The 20,279-nt window shown below is 40.6% G+C and overlaps 1 protein-coding gene across 1 annotated transcript in view; it reads right to left on the minus strand.

The window, feature by feature from the left end:
* Positions 1-1,135: 1,135 nt before the first annotated feature.
* The window catches only part of LOC143398335 (C-type lectin domain family 4 member A-like), a 75,901-nt gene continuing 56,757 nt past the window's right edge, over positions 1,136-20,279 (minus strand). Inside the window, exons 5-6 of the mRNA XM_076855316.1 lie at positions 2,274-2,389; positions 1,136-1,283 (exon numbers count right to left, since the gene is read on the minus strand). Of these exons, the coding sequence (XP_076711431.1) occupies positions 1,136-1,283; positions 2,274-2,389 (264 nt within the window). The remainder of the gene's footprint in view (positions 1,284-2,273; positions 2,390-20,279) is intronic.

Raw genomic sequence — 20,279 nt, forward strand, 5'->3', positions numbered from 1 at the left:
CAAAGGTCTCAGTCCATAGATGGCCAGTTCCCATTGCTCTGGGCCTGAAGTGAAATAGACCATCAGAGCAGAAAGGTGTAGAGGAGAAGAGTGGCTCAGGACATGCCCATCAGGAAGCAGAGACAGAGAAAAAAACATAATCCTCCCACCACAACAAAACACCCACCTCAAAGGCACACCCTCAGTGACTCACCTCTTCAACCACACCCTACATGCCTTCAGTTACCATTTATTTAGTCCCTATCAGGGGATTAATGCCCTGATTGAGTGAAGGCTCTCATAGCCCAATCATTTCAACTCTAAACTTTCTTTCATTGTCACACACATGAGCTTTTGGGAGACACCTCATATCTAAACTGTAACATAATCCATGTTTCATTATTAAAATCATCTGAATAAAATTTACATCCAAAGGGCTCTAGAGGGTTGTTAGTTGTCAGCAGATCTCCACCCTCAGAGAAATCAGCCAGCTTCATTCAACATTATCATTTCTACAAAATGATAATCTCGTGAAAGTAAAAGTACTCTGCCCAGTACTGAACATTCTACCCAAAACCTTAGTGGCTTAAAACCATAACTATTGTATTACTTCTTACAATCCTTTGCAGTGTTTAGTGATCAGTAGGATAGTTTCTGATTCTGTATCACTCTTTAAACACAAAACTCACATAAAATCTCTTCACACACATTGATGTAAAGATGCTCTAGAGAAAAATAAGTAAAAGACACCAAAACACACTCAGACAACACAAGGTAGAGTGAAGAGAAGAGTTCCAGCACTGGCTAGACACAGGACTAAATATTTCACTCCTGTTCAATTACTCTCTTTACTGAGGCAGTCAAGGGCATTTTGAGTAAAATGTATCTTTTGAAAATTCTGTACCATTATTATGGTACAGAAATAATATGGAGTAAATTCATTGTACATTAAGTAAAATCCCCTACAATTATTGTATTAGGTGCTCTGTAGGAAGTAAACTGATAAATTCCATATGTAACATGAACATTTCCTCAAAAGTGGAATAGTTGACCACATACCTAAAAGTCTTTGGAATGTCTTTTATAAAGAAGAACTTATGAACTAACTCTAGAATAATGAACGCAATCCAAAAACATGTCCATGAAAAGTGTTGATTCATAAGTAGATCTTCATCATTTCACAAACTGATCGGTGACGATCTTTACAAGGTATGTCATTCCAGCCCCATTGCGCTGATGTAGGACGAGGATTTACTACAACACAACGCTCTTCCCTATGACTTGGCTCACCTGGATGCCAGAATCTGGAACAGAGAAAAAGGATGAAGTGATTCTTCCAAGACTGCTTTTAAAGGGGTTAGAGTCAGTTATGGGGTCAGAGGCTGGGATAGAACTTTGTAGAAGTCAGGGTCAGATATGCCCAAACCAACCCTTCCCAATTCTCATGCAGTTTCTCCTCCACCAACACCTCTGGCATTTATCTTGAAAATTGTGCCCTCATCACTCATATTTTCTCATACCTTATTGCACTAAGAATTTGACCAAAAGTTACCCACGGGCTCTCCTCTAAACATAGGCCCTGTTGCCAGGAGACTGTCAATCCATGGGGCTTTCTTATATGATGAAGAGAAGTCACCATGCTCCCATGATTCAAAATAGGGGCTTTTTTCCCCTTTTTAATGGGATGATTTTGAAGTCTGAAGAAATAGTTAAATCTCTAGATCTTCTACTTATTTCCATTTTCTAGGTCAAATAATTTAATTTCTTAAATTCTCAGTTTGCCCATCTAAAAGCTGGACCACAGTAACAGCACTATGTATTCCACAACGAAGATATAAGGATCAAAAGTGGAAGTATACTAATGTATTTAAATGCCTTTAAAGATTACATAAATATGAGATATTGTAACAGTATCCAAATTTAGGGTTTTTGCTTTATGAGAAATATAAATCACAATAATCCATAATGATCTTTAAAAACATGAATTTTTATTACAGAGAATAAATAGAGTTTTTAAAAGCACAGTAGAATCCACCTGGTTCTAAAGACTGTTGTTGGGTGACCTTAGCTGAACTATCTATACTCTCCAAACTTAATTTCCTCAGTTCTATAATAGGAAAAATAATGTGTGCCTCCTAGGCTTCTGTGATAATTTAATTAGGTAAAAAAATTGATTAACTGTGTGTGCAACAGGACAAGAGTGAGCTGATTTAGTTTCAGAACTGATGCTGGAACACTCTAAACTTCCTGTATGACCCAGGACCCAGGATTTCTTTATCTAATTCTGTACTCACGTGGCACTTTGGTTGTATGGGGTCTGATCAACCCATTGCCAGTGTCCTTGACCCTCTGGATCTGATAGCCCCACAAAATAAGCAGCAGCTTTGTCCATATTCTGAGTGAGGAAATCCTAAAGGAAAAGAAAAAGAAAAGAAGTCATATGCTTTAGATACTCAACTTGAACCAAGTTGTTTTTTTTATTTGCCAAATTATGCTATATACTGGTATTAATATAACAGAATGAAGTCCATTCTCATGTATAAATATAATTCACCAATAAAAATATTTTTAAAAATTTTTTGATGCTTTATTTCTTCTTTATTATTTAATTGTAAAATCTATCAGATAACATGATGTTTTGACACACACACAGTGCATAATGATCAAATTGGCATAGTTAACATTTCCATCTTATTTATATTTTTCAAAGATTTTACTCACAACTAATCATTATACATATTTAATGGTACATTGTGATTTTACAATTAAACTCTTTGTGATCATGTAGAAATGAAAACAAAAGGAGATGGTTCAGGAATAACCAGATGGGGACATCAAAACTGCACGTCTTTGAGCACATAAGGATCAAAGACATCATCTGTGAGCCTTAATTTTATTAAATATGGAAGCAATTCCTATCTACAATCATAATAAATTTCCATCTCAAATTCAAATTCCTTCTTTTCTTCACTGAGAGAATATTCAAAGTTTTGCATAAGAAAATTGTTACAAATTGAATCATTTCCCTTTCATAACATCATGAAATTTTTTTGTAACAGAAATTGAACCCAGGGGTGCATAACCACTGAGCAACATCCCCTACCCTTTTTTTATATTTCAACTAGGGACAGAGTCTTGCTAAATTGCTTAGTTCCTTGCTACATTGCAAAGGATTGCTTTGAACTTGAGATCCTCCTGTCTCAGCCTCCCAAGCCCCTGGGATTACAAGCATGCACTACAACACCAGCATTTCCCAAATTCTTAAAATTTAATTCCTGATTGCTGATTGTGAAACCCCTTATGATTTAACTTTGCCCATTCAAGTTAATTCTTTTTTCTGTTTACCAGTTGATAATTGAGAAAACAGTTGTATATTGAAATAACCAACTGCTGTTGTAGGCAGAAACATTTTCATCCTTTCACTAAATCCCCAGGTCCTACATGTTGAATGCCACAATTTCCTTGAGGGAGTTACTTACACTGAAGAAGGTACAAGGTGTGGAATGGGAAGGCTGAGGGAGCCTCTCCTATCTGTCTTACAGAAAGTCTTCTGCCACAGCATCAATATCCCTTCTTAGCAAAGACATGTACAAAAGTCAGACAGGCTCATGACTCCATTGTCTCTTAGAAAGTACCTGTTCTTCCCTAAGTAACTTAGAAAATCCCTGTGTCAAAATAAAAAATAAAAAGGGCTGGAATGTGGCTCAGGGGTTTGGAAGCCCAAAGTTCAATCTCCAGTACCCAAAGTAAACCATCATCCCAAAAAAAAAAAACAAAGGAATGCTGACTCATAATGGCAAGGAGGATGGGGTGAGCCTGGAAGTAATGGAGGAACTTTAGGGCAATGGGAGGGAGGGGAAGGGAGGAAGCAAGGGAGTAGGAAGGATGGTGGAATGAGTTAGACAACATTACCCTAAGTACATGTATAAGACACAAATGATGTGAAAATACTTCATGTGCAATCAGTGACTTGAAAAATTGTGCTGTATATGTGTAATATGAAATGAATTGCATTCTGCCATTATGTATAACAAATTAGGATGAATAAATAATCTAATAAAAACAAGAAACAAAAAAGTAGACTCAACAAAAAAACAGAAGATATAAAAAATGAAAATTTTATCACTGAAAAATATAATAACCTTTTAAAAGCTTAGCAGACTTCCTTTGGCCTCCATCTGACACTCCTTCCTGAGTCTTCAGCATGAATGTTACCCAGATCAAATTTTGGACTTATCAAGCCCCCACATTTCCATGAGTCAAGTTCTTAAAATAAATATCCATGTTCATATTGCTTCTGTTCCTATGGAGAGCGCTAACATAATACACCACCCTAAAAATGGGAGCATGACTCCTCCATCATAAAACATTAGCTGCACGTAGCAACCTCCTTATGAACTGTACAGTTTGGGAATAGGAGAGGGAAAAGTAGCTTCACAATGAGAAACCTGACAAACACCACCTCAGGTGATCAAGTTCAGCAACAATAATCAACATTCACTTTGATAATATATACCTGGAACTAATGTGATGAATAGCATTTTTTATCTGTGACTTCCTCCCCAAAAAAATAATCTCCCTATAAGCACTAGAAAAACTTTAGATACATGGACAACCAATAATATATAGAATGGTATTCCCCTAAGTTGTCAGAGTAATGAAACAAGAAAGACCTGAAGAAATATCAGAGCAAAGAGGAAACTAAAGAGATATGACAAAAAATGGAATATGAGGGATGACAGGGATTCTAGTATAGAAAAGAATAAGTGTTAAAAATTGAGAAAATCAAGAATGTTGGGAGAGACAAATCCACAAAATTACAACTACCTTATATTAGACAAAGGTGCTAAAACCATGCAATGGAGAAAGGATAGCATCTTCAACAAACGGTGCTGGGAGAACTGGAATTCCATATGCAACAAAATGAAATTGAATCCCTTTCTCTCACCATGTACAAAAGTCAACTCAAAATGGATCAAGGAGCTAGGAATCAGACCAGAGACTCTGCATCTAATAGAAGATAAAGTTGGTCCTAATCTTCATCACGTGGGGAAGGCCCCAAATTTCTGACACCTATAGCACAAGAGTTAAAACCAAAAATAAAGAAATGGGATGAATTCAAACTAAAAACTTTTTTCCCAGCAAGAGAAATAATATGCGAGGTGAATAGGGAGCCTACATCCTGGGAACAAATTTTTACCCCTCAAACATCAGATAGAGCTCTAATCTCTAGAGTATACAAAGAACTCAAAAAGTTAAACAACAAAAAATCAAATCATCCAATCAACAAATGGGCCAAGGACTTGAACAGAAACTTCTCAGAAGAGGATATACAATCAATCAAAAAATACATGAAAAAATGCTCACCATCTCTAGCAATCAGAGAAATGCAAATTAAAACTACTCTAAGATACCATCTCACTCCAATAAGAATGGCAGCCATTATGAAGTCAAACAACAATAAGTGCTTGTGAGGATGCGGGGGGGTGGGGGGATAGGAACACTCATACACTGCTGGTGGGACTGCAATTTGGTGCAGCCAATTTGGAAAGCAGTTTGGAGATTCCTTGGAAAGCTGGGAATGGAACCACCATTTGACCCAGCTATTCCCCTTCTCGGACTATACCCAAAAGACCTAAGAAGAGCATACTACAGGGACACAGCCACATCAATGTTTATAGCAGCACAATTCACAATAGCTAGAATGTGGAACCAACCTAGATGCCCTTCAATAGATGAATAGATTTTTAAAATGTGGCATTTATACACAATGGAATATTACTCAGCACTAAAAAATAATAAAATCATGGCATTTGCAGGCCAATGGACGGCATTAGAGCAGATTATGCTAAGTGAAATTAGCCAATCCCTAAAAAAACAAATGCTGAATGTCTTCTCTGATATAAGGTGGGGTAACTCAAAATGGGATAGGGAGGAAGAGCATGAGAAGAAGACTACCACTAAATAGGGAAGAGAGGTGGGAGGTAAAAAGGAGAAGGGGAGTTGCACAGAAGATGAAAGGAGACCCTCATTGTTATACATTATACATATATGATGTTGCAATGAGAAAAAGAAAAAAAAGTGTGTCACATTAGATTGGATAGAGAGAAAGGATGGGAGAGGAGGGGAGGAGTAGGGAGGATAGGAAGGGCAGCAGAATAGAATAGACAATATGATTGATGTATGTACATTCCATGCATGTATTATATGTCAAAATACATTCTGCTGTCATGTATGACTAAAAATAAATTAATAAATAAAAATTAAAAATAAAAAAAGAATGTTGGGCTAAGGAAGTGGCTTAGTGATAGAGACGTGCCTAGTATGTGTAAAAACCTGATTTCAATTTCTACTACCAAAGGGAAAAAATTCATGAATATTGGTTCATTTGTCGTAACAAACGTCCTTACTTAGGAATAGGATAATAATAATGGGCACTGTGTGTGCAAGGTAGGGTTAAAATACAATCTTTTAATATTATCTGTCCAACTTTTCTGTCAATTTAAAAATGTTTTTAATTGTGCTATAAATGGGTAATAATGAGTGTAATGCATTCCACTATTGTCATGTATATAAAAAAATAAATTTTTAAAAATGTTTTTAAAACACTGTATTTAAAGGTAAAAAAAATCACATTCAACATAATATATTCATCTTCATTTTATCAAATTGTTTGACTGACATGAGAAAAACACTAGCCTTGCAGAAACCTCAGAAAGAAGAACAGTCTGAAGAAATACAGTAACAATATATCCTTTTTCCAAATTGAGCTTCACATGGACAACATTCAATATCCATATAAGAATGTTAGATTCTGGGCTGGGGCTGTAGCTCAGTTGTACAGTGCCTGCCTCACACATGTGAGGCACTGGGTTCGATCCTCAACACCACACAGAAATAAATAAATAAAGATATTGTGTCCATCTATAAATTTAAAAAAAAAAAAGATTTTTCAAAAGAATGATAGGGGGCTGGGGATGTGGCTCAAGTGGTAGCGCGCTCGCCTGGAATGTGTGCGGCCCGGGTTCGATCCTCAGCACCACATACAAACAAAAATGTTGTGCCTGCCGATAACTAAAAAATAAATATTAAAATTCTCTCTATATATACCTCTCTCTACCTCTCTCTCTCTCTTTAAAAAAAAAAAGAATGATAGGGCTAGAGCCGAGCGGGCGGGGGCCATTCACTGTGCGGGCAGGGCCGTTAGCAGAGCTGGGAGGCTGGGGGCCGTCTGCCAGGCCAGGAGCGAACCCTTCTCCCCATGCCCGGCCGCCGGGGGCCGCTTGCAGAGCCAGGCAGGCGGCTGCCATGGGACTGGACCTCTGCGCTGTTGCCAAGAGCCGAGCGGGCGGGGGTCCGTTTGCGGGGTGGGTGGGGTTCGCAGAGCCGGGCGGGCAGGGGGGCCGTTCGCAGCACGAGCAGGGCCGACAGGAGAACTGGGAGGGCGGGGCCGTCTGCGGGATGGGGACCCTTCTCCAAGCGCAGGGCCGCCCGGGGCCGCTTGCAGAGCCAGGCAGGCCGCATGGCCAAGATTCACTTGTCTGGGACAAACTGTCACCTCTAATAAACTTACTAATTCCCGGCAGGTCTCCTTTCAGCGGAATTTTGCTAGAAGATCCTCAGTAGGTGGAATCTAGGTGTATTAATGGGTCTTTCTGATCCTGTTAATGTGGAGATACTGAAAGTGCTGCTTCCTTGCGGGCAGCCATGTAGGAAAAGAAGAACTTAAAATATCACTATTTGCGGATGACATGATCCTATACCTAGAAGACCCAAAAGGGTCTACAAAGAAACTACTAGAACTAATAAATGAATTCAGCAAAGTGGCAGGATATAAAATCAGCACGCATAAATCAAAGGCATTCCTGTATATCAGCAACAAAACTTCTGAAACGGAAATGAGGAAAACCACCCCATTTACAATATCCTCAAAAAAAAATAAAATACTTGGGAATCAACCTAACAAAAGAGGTGAAAGATTTATACAATGAAAACTACAGAACCCTAAAGAGAGAGATAGAGGAAGATCTTAGAAAATAGAAAAATGTACCCTGTTCATGGATAGGCAGAACCAACATCATCAAAATGGCGATATTACCCAAAGTTCTCTACAGATTCAACACAATGCCAATCAAAATCCCAACGGCATTTCTTGTAGAAATAGATAAAGCTAAAGCTATCATGAAATTCATAAGGAAAAACAAAAGACCCAGAATAGCAAAAGCAATTCTAAGCAGGAAGTGTGAATTGGGAGGTATAGCGATACCAGATTTCAAACTGTACTACAGAGCAATAGTAATAAAAACAGCATGGTACTGGTACCAAAACAGGCAGGTGGACCAATGGTACAGAATAGAGGACACAGAGACCAATCCACAAAATTACAACTTTCTTATATTTGATAAAGGGGCTAAAAGCATGCAATGGAGAAAGGATAGCATCTTCAACAAATGGTGCTGAGAAAACTGGAAATCCATATGCAACAAAATGAAACTGAATCCCTTTCTCTCGACATGCACAAAAGTTAACTCAAAGTGGATCAAGGAGCTTGATATCAAATCAGAGACTCTGCGCCTGATAGAAGAAAAAGTTGGCTCTAATCTACATATTGTGGGGTCGGGCTCCAAATTCCTTAATAGGATGCCCATAGCCCAAGAGTTAAATACAAGAATAAACAAATGGGACTTACTTAAACTAAAAAGTTTTTTCTCAGCAAGAGAAACAATAAGAGAGGTAAATAGGGAACCTACATCCTGGGAACAAATTTTTACTCCTCACACTTCAGATAGAACCCTAATATCCAGAATATACAAAGAACTCAAAAAATTAAACAATAAGATAACAAATAACCCTATCAACAAATGGGCGAAGGACCTGAACAGACACTTCTCAGAGGAGGACATACAATCAATCAATAAGTACATGAAAAAATGCTCACCATCTCTAGCAGTCAGAGAAATTCAAATCAAAACCACCCTAAGGTACCATCTCACTCCAGTAATATTGGCAGCCATTATGAAGTCAAACAACAATAAGTGCTGGCGAGAATGTGGGGAAAAGTGTACACTTGTACATTGCTGGTGGGACTGCAAATTGGTGCGGCCAATATGGAAAGCAGTATGGAGATTCCTGGGAAAGCTGGGAATGGAACCACCATTTGACCCAGCTATTGCCCTTCTCGGTCTATTCCCTGAGGACCTTAAAAGAGCATACTATAGGGATACTGCCACATCAATGATCATAGCAGCACAATTCACAATAGCTAGACTCAGGAATCAAACTAGATGCCCTTCAATAAATGAATGGATAAAAAAAGTGTGGCATTTATACACAATGGAGTATTACGCAGCACTAAAAAACGACAAAATTATGGATTTTGCAGGGAAATGGATGGCATTAGAACAGATTATGCTAAGTGAAGCTAGCCAATCCTTAAAAAACAAATGCCAAATGTCTTCTCTGATATAAAGAGAGCAACTAAGAACAGAACAGGGAAGAAGAGCATGAGGAAAAGATTAACATTAAACAGAGATGAGTTGGGGGAGAGAAAGGGAGAGAGAAGGGAAACTGTATGGAAATGGAAGGAGACCCTTATTGTTACACAAAATTACATATAAGAGTTTGTGAGGGGAAAGGGGGAAAAAAAACAAGGGAGAGAATTAAGCAACAGCAGATGGGGTAGAGCGGGAAGATGAGAGGGAAGGGGAGTGGGGATAGTAGGGGTTAGGAAAGGTAGCAGAATACAACAGTCATTAATATGGTATTATGTAAAAACGTGGATGTGTAACCGATGTGATTCTGCAACTTGTATTTGGGGTAAAAATGGGAGTTCATAACCCACTTGAATCAAAAGTATGAAAGATGATATGTCATGAGCTTTGTAATAATGTGAACAAACAATAAAAAAAACTATTGATGGATTTAAAAAAAAAAAAAAAAGAATGATAGGGGCTGGAGTGACTCAAGCAGTAGTGCACCCGTCTGGCATGCATGTGGCCCGGGTTCGATCCTCAGCACACAAACAAAGATGCTGTGGCTGCCAAAAACTAAAAAAAAAAAAATATTAAAATTTTCTCTCTCTCTCTCTCTCTCTCTCTCTCTCTCTCTCTCTCTCTCTCTCACTCACTCTCTCCCTCACTCTCTCTCTAAAAAAAGAAAAAGAATGATAGAGTCTATGAAATTGTACACTTGTAGATTAGAAATGACACTGAGACTCCACTTCTTAGTGCATTCTACCTGGAAATCATAAATACTGATTTGGGGAATCTTACATACTACAGTCAGCAACTTAATTCTAGGCACATGAAGTTTTACCTTCCATGGTTAAATTTATTCTTACACATCCAGATTTGTATGAATCATTTCTTTGATAAATCTTTTATAATTTTTGTCTTCAAGCAGCTGAGAATTTTTTTGAAAGAAAGCTGGAAAATACAACATAAACCAATCATTTTTCTGGTAGCATTAGGTCATTGCTCTTTACATTGTTTTCTTGCATTCTATGGACAAAATCTACACATGTCCAATTACCCAATTGGACAAAGCCTGACAGAAAAAGTTTTTCCATAACCCCTCAGTCAATGGAATCCTAATCCTACTGCTTTGGAAATATTAGGTATCTCCAGGAATTGCTAAAAGATGAGGAGTTGAAAGAAGATATGAAAGTTCCATCATAATGGGATCTGAAGGATGTTATCCATAGTCTCCTTCCAGAGTTAACCCAAGATGCAAACCAAGGCTAAATTTTGTGGGATGGGAGTAGAAGATATTTAAGAAAGTACACAACCTGGACTTTGGGGAAAAGGAGAATTTGCTAATTTTAACCCTGGTTGATCTTAAAGATCAGAAAAAAAAAATTTTCAAAAACCCAAAGATTGAGGACATCGTTCTTCATCTCTTTTGTGTGTCTCTCCCAATTTAGAACTCACCCCCACCTCTAGAAATTGAATTTTCTGGACTGCTGTGGTATCTCAGTATCACAGCACTTGCCTAGAATATGCAAGGCCCTGGGTTAATCAACACTACTGCTAGAAATTAAATTTCCTCTTTCCCTTTAACCTCCTATTTGTTCCTTGATCCACTTCATTTTGGTTTTGGCTTCCATCATTTCATTAAACCATGCATAAAATGGATCATCAGTAATTTGCTAGGACCATTTATTAGTCATTTCTAATGGCTTTCTTGCAATCATTCACCCAGGTCTTCCTCCTTAGCTCTTGACACAGTGCTCTCTCCTGTTCCTGCCTCACCTTCCTTACTGCTGCTTCTTATCCTCTTCCATCACCTCTCTTCCTCCAATCACCATGTTTAAAAATGTAGTATTTCCAAGAGTTCTATCCTAATCCCCATTTCTAGTTTAAAGTCCTCCTCTGGAGTGATACCATATATCCCCATGCTGGAACTTGCTATCATTATGTAAATGACTTCCAAAATTCTAGACCTCTCTCCTGAAATCCAGACAAATATGCCTCCTACTGGACATGTACATTGTGGGTAAACACATTGTGCCCAAAATGTAAATAATCATCTCTCAAAATAAACCCACTATTCAGACTATACTGCCCACGTCTTTAAACAACTTCTTCACTGCTGAGTTTACAAAGTCAGAATATTATATTCACACTTAACTTCTCTGGGTCTTTTAATCCCCAATAGTCATCAAGTCTTGGCCTCCTTGATTATATCTGTTTACTCTTCAAAGTTACCTGTCTTCTATTTCTTCACTAACAGTATCCTTAAATGAGGCTCTCAATGTTTTCCAATGGGAGGATGAATTAGCATCTATTTGGTACACTATAATTATACATAATAATAGGATGCACTGTTACATAGTAATACATGCACATAACATTGTTTGGTCATTTTCATTCCCCAGTACATCCCCAATCCCTTCCTTCTTCTGTCACCCTGGTCCCCTGCCTCTATTCTACTACTTTTCCCTCAATTTTCATGAGATCTGACCCCTTTTCCTCTTTTTGTTCCCAAATTATCATATATGACACAAGACACACAACCAATGACATTCTCAGTGTGGTTTATCTCACTTAACACAATGCTGTCTACTTCTGTCCATTTTCTAAAAAATAATGCTTCTCTTACCTTCACCTTTGTCCTCCTAAATCCATTTCCACACCTCAGTAAAAGCATGCCTCCTTAAGTCAAATTTGATTATGTCAAATCCTGCCCAAAATTCTGCAATGACTCCACATCACTGACACACTGCAAAACTGGCCTCTGTTCCACCTTTCTTATATTTAAACCCCTTTGCAATCAAGAAGTAGGGTCTCTTTCTTCACCAATAGAATATGAACTGCCTTTAAGACTCCATTTGGCCAATAGAATGTGCAAAAGCTACCAGGTTAGTTCCAAATTCAAACTTTAACATGCCTTGTTTCTTTTCACCCTCTATCATGGAAGTCTGAAAGTGGCTCATCCAAAATATCAGTGTCTGTGAAGTCAAATAAGACTAGCCTTATAAATGCTATTAAGAAAATACAGATGTGTTCTCACACATAATCTAATAGAACTGATGTTCCATAGATTTCATTCTGTAGAACCAGCCAGGCTAGCCTGATGAATAATAAGAGAAATGTGGTAAAGTTGCTCCTTTCTTTCCAGCTCACATGGTCTGCTTCAGAATTCAAGTTGCCTGTGATTGGTCCCCAACATCATATGCATGAGTGAGTTCAGCTAAGACCAAAGGAAACTCCCAACTGAGACCAGTCTAAATTGCCAAGCCACACTCCTCCCACCATCTCTACCCTCTTCAAATGCTAACCATTCCTGTCCACAGGTCTGAAGGACCTGCAATCACCCCATGAGGACCTCTTTGATTACCCACTTCCCTCAACTGACTTAACCATTTTTGTGGATGGAAGTTCTATAATTGGTAGCTACAGATGATGTAAAAATGCATAAGCAGTAGTCATCACTGCCTTAGTTCTAGAAGCTGCCTGCCTCTGAAGGGACCACTTCCCAGAAGGCTGAACTTTTTGCACTTTTCAGAGTTCTCACTCTATCCAAAGACAAACAGGTTAAATTATACACAGACTCCAAATATACTTTACCAAATGCTCATTCATATTTGGCTATTTGGAAGGAATGTTGATTCTTGACCACAAAGGGATCACCAGTGGTCAATGCCAATCTGATTTCCAAACTCTTAGAGGCACTACAACTGCCATCACGAGTGGCCATCATACACTGCAGAGAACATCAAAATTCCTCTGACTCTATAGCTACAGGAAACAACAAAGCAGACTCCATAGCACAAGAACAAATGGAAAAATTCTCAGCAGCCCCTATCCTATTTCTATCCACCACAATTCAACCAAACTATTCCCCACAGGAATGACAGGACCTAATAACCCAAGGTGGCCATTTCAGGGAGGATGGCCAGATCTTCCTGGGGGATCAAATTGCCCTCCCTAAGCAACAAGCTTACAGTTTATTGATGCACATTCATAACTCTCTTCAAATTGGCCCCAAATCCCTTTTCCAGATTTTACAACCCCTCTTTTACTCCCCAGGAATGAGAACTACTCTCCAGCAGGTCCACTCCACTTGTTCTGTCTGCTCTACAGTATCCTCACAAGGGGGCATCAAACCTAAACCCCCCACACATCAGATGAGGGGTCACCAGTCAGGCGAAGACTAGCAAATTGACTTCACTCACATACCTAGGCACTAAAAACTTCGCTACCTACTTACTTTGCTTGATACTTCTTCAGAATGGATAGAAGACTTCCTACCTCCAGGGAAACTGCTGATATCATCACCTCCATCCTCATCAAGCAGATTATTCCCAGGTTCAGACTTCTCACCTCCATCCAGTCAGACAATGGTCCAGCCTTCACTTCTCAGGTTGTTCAACTAGGCCTCAACATCACTTGGAGGCTCCACATCCCCTACCATCCCCAATTTTCAGGTAAGGTTGAGAAAGTTAATGGCATTCTCAGGGATCATCTCATTAAACTTGCTATTGAACTCAGGCTTTCCAAGCCCAATTTCCTGCCATTAGACCTCACCCAAATTCAGGAAGCCCCTAGAGTCCCCACAGGCTTTAGCCCCTTTGAGATACTCTATGGGCACCCTTTCTTAATCAATCAATGCTTTCCAATCACTTTTCATCCCCTTGTGTTCTACCTGCCATATCTCACACTTCTACACAAACTCCTAAGGGAATGTGCAGACCTGTGTCTTCCTGCACTGCCGCAGTCTGGCTGGGCACAATTCAGGAGCCACTTGTCAAAAGAAACTAACTTTATTTTTAGAACCACACACGCCAAACAAAACCGCTCCTCAGGAAAAACACTCAGAGCCCAACTGCCACCACCGGCTTTCCACAAGCCACTCCCCCAACCACCAGCCTCTCCACCTCCCTCAATCCTCCTGCTCTTGAGGCCGATTGGCTGGGTTGCATGGGCGGAGCCAAAAAAGTCCCCCAATGAGCAGCTCTGTGGCCTGAAAGGGCAGGGAAACAGCCCAATGAGCATCACTGCAGAGGAGCCAATCAGCTAGATGTTGCTGGGGACGCTGTGAGCCAAGCATCAGCTGGCAGTCTGAAAGTTTGCTGGGGCCCCTTCAGCTATGGCTCTCAACATCTCCCCCTCTTTGTTTAAACAACAAGCATGTGGCTTAGGGACCGTGCCTGCCTTAGGTTGTCCAATAGTACATACGGTCCTTACCCGTTATCAGATGAGCTGACCTCAGGGCGTCAGCCTCCTGTCTTAGGTTGGTACCATTGCAATTGGATCTTACCCGTCACTGACTACCGGTCCAGTATATAGCCACACCTGTGGAGAGGTCTTTGTACCAGCGGGGGGGTGAGGTTCTTTGCCTCACCTCTGTTGGCCCCCAAATTTTAGCTGAATGATCATGACAAACAGAAGGGAGGAAGATACACCAAGCCAATTGACGGCTCCTTTTGGAAAGATTGTACCACCGATGACACCATCAGCATAAATACCCCAACACTACCACAAGTCGCTGCACCAACAGATAGTTCACAATGCATACAAGTGAGTTCACAATGCATACAAGTGACACATAGTCCAGGCAAGTTCTGCAAGCAGTTCAGTGATGGCTATTGCAGAAGCTGTAGATTGGTTTTATTTTTGTCTTCACCAGCACTGGGATGAAGATAGGAATTCTGGCAATAATGGCTAAAGAAAAAATTATATAACATTCCAGAAGGCACTAAAAGAAAACAATTTTCTTAACAATTTACATTATCTTGAACAGAATTATTAAATATAATGAAAAGGAAAGGTGAAAGTAAACAAACAGATCTGTTAACCTCCTTTATTGTTCACATATTAAAACAATCCTCAACAGTTGTTTACCCAATTTAAATTAAACCATTGAAATCACGTGAATAAAAAAAATTATTTGGATCCATTTTTTCATGAGCGCTCATCACTGCACCATCCACTGCCTCAATCCCAGTACAACCACAAACCAAATTGGACCCTCTTCAACCAGATGACACAATCTTACACTGGGAACTGCATCCTCAATCATTGGAATCTTGCTAGACAAAACCCCATACAGTCATACTTACTATGCCAATGAAGCCAAGATTTTGGGCCACTCCCCCTGGTACCATGTCTCCCGCCTTAAAAAGACACCTGTTCCAAATGTCCAGTCCTGGACTTCCACCATGCTGGAGCCAACCAAACTCAAGATTTCTCATCAATCCTCTTCTTCTTTTACTAATCATTAATCTCTCTCAAGTTCCTATCCCAACCCAGAGATGGTGCTTCTACATCCAAGCGACATGACACCAGGATGGCACCATCCACTCTATTTATGGGTCAAGGTGATTGCCTTTCCACTGGCTGCAATCACTGGTCACCCTAATCATTACTGGATTCAACCTAGCCACCTCATCCCACATAATACTATATTTCATATCAGACCAAACTGAGAAATCTTGTAAGTGCTGGCCTAACACTTATGTTGGATGCCCTTATAATTTATGCAAGACACACTTTCTAGATAAGCCTTGCTATTAAAAATGAGCACACACCAAATTAACTATTTGGGACCCATGGGACATGAAATGAGCATCTTGGGTTTATGGTAAATTTTATTCATGGGGTTTTGCCAAACTCCCCTCAGCCTCTATCAGAATCTGAAGAACTTATGTACAAGTGTCCCCTCAAATTCACATAACCATCCAGGAGCAAGAAAAAGAACTCCAACACCAGCTGGATGCAGTTGCCCATCCTAAAGATTACCCTTTTTCATGGATAGCCCTAGTACATCAGGGCCTTCAGCTTCTCAATTATCCAAATTTAATACCATTTCAGACCATTTCCTCTGCACAGGTTTGGTTCATACTCCTTTAACTGTGATTCCCATTGATCTTCCTCTCAATACCTCAACCAAACCCCAACAATCCCCCTCTCCAGCCTTTCAGGGAGTATCCCTTTTTCATAACTCATCAGGGAATTTCACTTGCTGTTACACTTCGTCTGGTTCAGTACCCTATGACCAGATCATTTGAATTTCTTCCCCAACCTTTATTCTGATGGGGTTCTTTTTATGGTGCAATGTTACCCTAACAAAAAATCTAAGCCTCAGCATGCCCTTCACTCTTTGTGTTCCTTCCACCTTGGTTCCTCAATTAACTCTGTACAGTGAAGCTGAATTAACATGGCTTGTTACCACCTCCCTTTCCAGAGCAAGACAAGCAGCCTTTCTACCAATAGAAGTTGGACTCTCCCTGGCCTCCTCACTTGCTGCCTCCAGACTGGGGGCAGGAGAACTTTGTTATGCAGCAACTGCTCAGAAGTTTGAACAACAACTTTGGGAAGAGTTAGAGGCATCAATCTCCTCTCTTACTTCCCTGAAAAGGCAAATAACATGATTGCCCAAGTTTTACTATACAACTATGGAGCCCTAGGTCTCCTGACAGCAGACAAAGGAGGAACCTGTCTATTCCTGAAGGAAGAATGCTGTTACTATATCAATGAAACTGGATTGGTCAAAAAGAATGTCAACACCCTCCATCATTTGAGTGAAAAGCTTAAAAAGTAACAATCAAATGACCCTTGGCCAGGCTGCTATTCTCAACCCTCATTATGGGGCTGACTCCCATTCTCACTCCTATATTAATAATTGAACTTCTATTAATTATTGCTCCCTGCCTATTCAGGTTCACTTGAAATCACATGGGTGAAATTGACAGAGGGACCTACAACCAGATACTCCTTCACCCCCACAGTAGCCTCCCTACCAAACCAACACTCAAGTCATCACTATCCCCCCAGTACCCCTAGGAAGCAGGAAGTAGCCAGATGGAATTCAGCACCCGATATCATCAAAAAGGCTGGGACATTAGGTCTGTTTGAGGTTGTTAAGAAAACAAAGCAGCAAGCAAACTATGCACGTGAAAAAACAACCAATCAGGTGCTGATAACCAGTAATTATGCCTCATAACCACCTGTCAATCAGCGGCATTTCCTGACCAATCCTGGAAGGACATGCAGCTCACCAAGATCCCCTGAACAACCCCAGAAGGACAAGGGACTCTAAAAACCTCCCTTTCCTGTTCCAAGACCTCCCTTTCTGCCATAAGCCCAATAAAATTCTAATCCATCTAAGCCTGGGCACGATTCTCCTGGACCCATTGTGTTGGACTGGAGGATCTCTCCCAAAAATAAATCTCAATAAGGTCTTATTCACCTGCTTTTAATCTGCCTCTTTTTGGTCACTGAAGCCTGATCTTACAAGTTGCATACTTCCAATATACAATGGCATAAAGTAAATGTTCCCATTCCAAAAAGGAGGAATAAGGATATAGAAGGAAAGGATGGAACCAAAACTCAGGCAGATATTAGTTTCTGAAACTCCATGTCCAGCATCTCGGTAATATTGTGGTGAGATGTAATCTTCAGAGAGCTTCTGCAGCACCACCTAAATGACCTTGCTGGTTGTCATCCACATGGTCTTTTTCTTAGGCTGACTCCGTCTACAACCAACAGCTTTCCTCAGCAGACATTCCACATTATTGACATATCTTAATCCCTGGGATCTCCATTCCAGCTTCTGCTTCCCCTTCACAATTTCATGCATGCCTTCTCAAGAGAATCCTGTGGGAATTCCAACATGGCTTCACTTTGTCTGAACACTCAGTCTTCCTTTGTAATCTCAGTACAACTTTTCATGATCTTCTGGCTGCCATCAGCTGAACAGCCCTGCTCTGCCATGCCCTTCCACCATGATGTTCTGCCTAACCTCAAGGACATAGTGATGGAGCTGATGCACCATAGACTGACCTCTAAAATGTTGATCCCCAATAAAGCGTTTTTCCTCTAAGTTGTTCTTATCAGGTATTTTGGACACAGTTACAAAAAGCTAACATCTTTCTCTTCTACTCTTTAATTTTCTCCCATAAAGCACAACAAGTACTACTGTGAATATTTGAAATAATATGAAAATTGAAATAAGAAAAAGTCAATTATGTTTATTATTTTTTAAAAAAACTTTATAAGGGGGGATCCAACATGGCGCCGGGCAGAGAGGCCGCGCTTTTAATGCACTCCCAGTGATGGGGTCATAAAGTCGCAAGGATAACTCTTGGATTCTACCAACGGAGATTCTCCTAGCAAAATTCCACTGAAGAGAGACCGCCCGGGAGCTACTAGGATATTTTTGAAGCGTGTGTGTGACCCGGACGAGCGGGACCCTGCCAGAGACGCGGAGTTCCAAATCCACCAGCCACAGTCCGCGCACCGCGGGCACAGCTGCAGATCCGTCCACCCGCTCGCAGCCAAAGTGACTGGGTCCTGCTAGACGCCGAGACACAGGTTGGCAGGAAGAAGTCTTTAGCCAAGCCTCCACAAGCCAGGAGCTGAGGCGAACCGGGCCGGACTAGTCCTACCCCTCCCCTCAGACACTCCGGCAAGGAGCCTGGGGCCCGCCATAGCAGAGAGGTGACGTCATCAGGGTTCGGCCGGCAGAATTCCTTCCCAGCAGAATCCACTTTAGCAGGTGGGTGACTCCCCATACTGATACAAGCAGCCAGGAAACTTCATTGACTTCACAGGGGTCGTGTCCGTAGGGAAGCAGAGGGGATCCCAGCCCCCCATATCACCAGTGGTGAACCCCAAGGTCTTAGCTGCCACTTTACCACAGCACTGGGGCTTAAAAGGGACACGCAGTGGGGCTGCAAGTGTAACTAGATCTCGGGGGAGTCACTTCTGGAGAACAGGACCTGGCTGGCAGGCTGGCAGGAAGAAGGGGGTTAAGAGCTGGAGAAGTGAAATGGCTCTGGACTGACAAGTCTGAGAGACCCCCAGGAGACGCCCTACAGAGATAGCTCTCGGCAGGTAGAGAGCAGACGCTCCGCTTGGAGGGCACAGCACCGCCTACTGGAAGAGAGGAAGGAGGATCTCTAAGACTTTAATTTTTTGTTGTTGTTGTTGTTGTTGCTGTTGTCGATATTTTTTTTCTCTCCTTCTTCTCTCCCTGTTCCTTTCTCCCCTTTTCCTTCTCTCTTTCTATCCCATTTCAAGTTTTATTGTTCTTTTCATTCCCCTATAATCTATCTCTCCCTCTATCCTTTTTTCTTTTTAACAGCACCTTCATTCCCCTAACCCCCAACTCCCATCCCAAGCATTGCATCTTCCATTGCGTGTAATTGTCTAAATGCAAATAGGTGAATGTCTCGAGGCTGTCTATAAGACTCCTAAATATCTAGCTACTACCAACACCCTGATCCAATTGCCTGGTAATATCCACCTTCAGTGGAGCAATCTTCTAAAGTAGCCAAGACATACTAACCATCGTACCACCAGAGCACCCAACCTAAACATATAGTCCTAAGAACAAACAGCAAAACATTATATGCATACAGAACCTAGAAGCCTTATATTAATTGAAAGAATCAGCTTTAAAGTACAATAAAGCCCAACTTTTCTAGGCATAATCTCCCACCACAAAAGAGAGACAACAGAGATATACAAAGCCAAAACAAATGTATAGGAGAAAGCAGTTACTAAGCAGTCAAACAGAGCTGGAAAGCAACGTGAACAATATGAAAAAACAAGGGAAAAAAGGGTTACAAACAATGCAGGACAACCTAAATATACAGGAGGACCTAGAAGAATCAGAAACATAGACAGGGAAAGAAATCAAGGCATACCTAATTCAGATGGAACGGAATATTAGAGAAGACATGAGACAGCAAATCCAAGCATTGAAAGTATATTTTGAAGAGGAACTAACCACACAAATTCAATCAGTAAAGAATGAGCTTTATCAGGAGATAGAGGTGTTAAAAAAAATCAAGT

The sequence above is a fragment of the Callospermophilus lateralis genome, chromosome 4, assembly GCF_048772815.1.
Source record: "Callospermophilus lateralis isolate mCalLat2 chromosome 4, mCalLat2.hap1, whole genome shotgun sequence".
NCBI lineage: Eukaryota > Metazoa > Chordata > Mammalia > Rodentia > Sciuridae > Callospermophilus > Callospermophilus lateralis.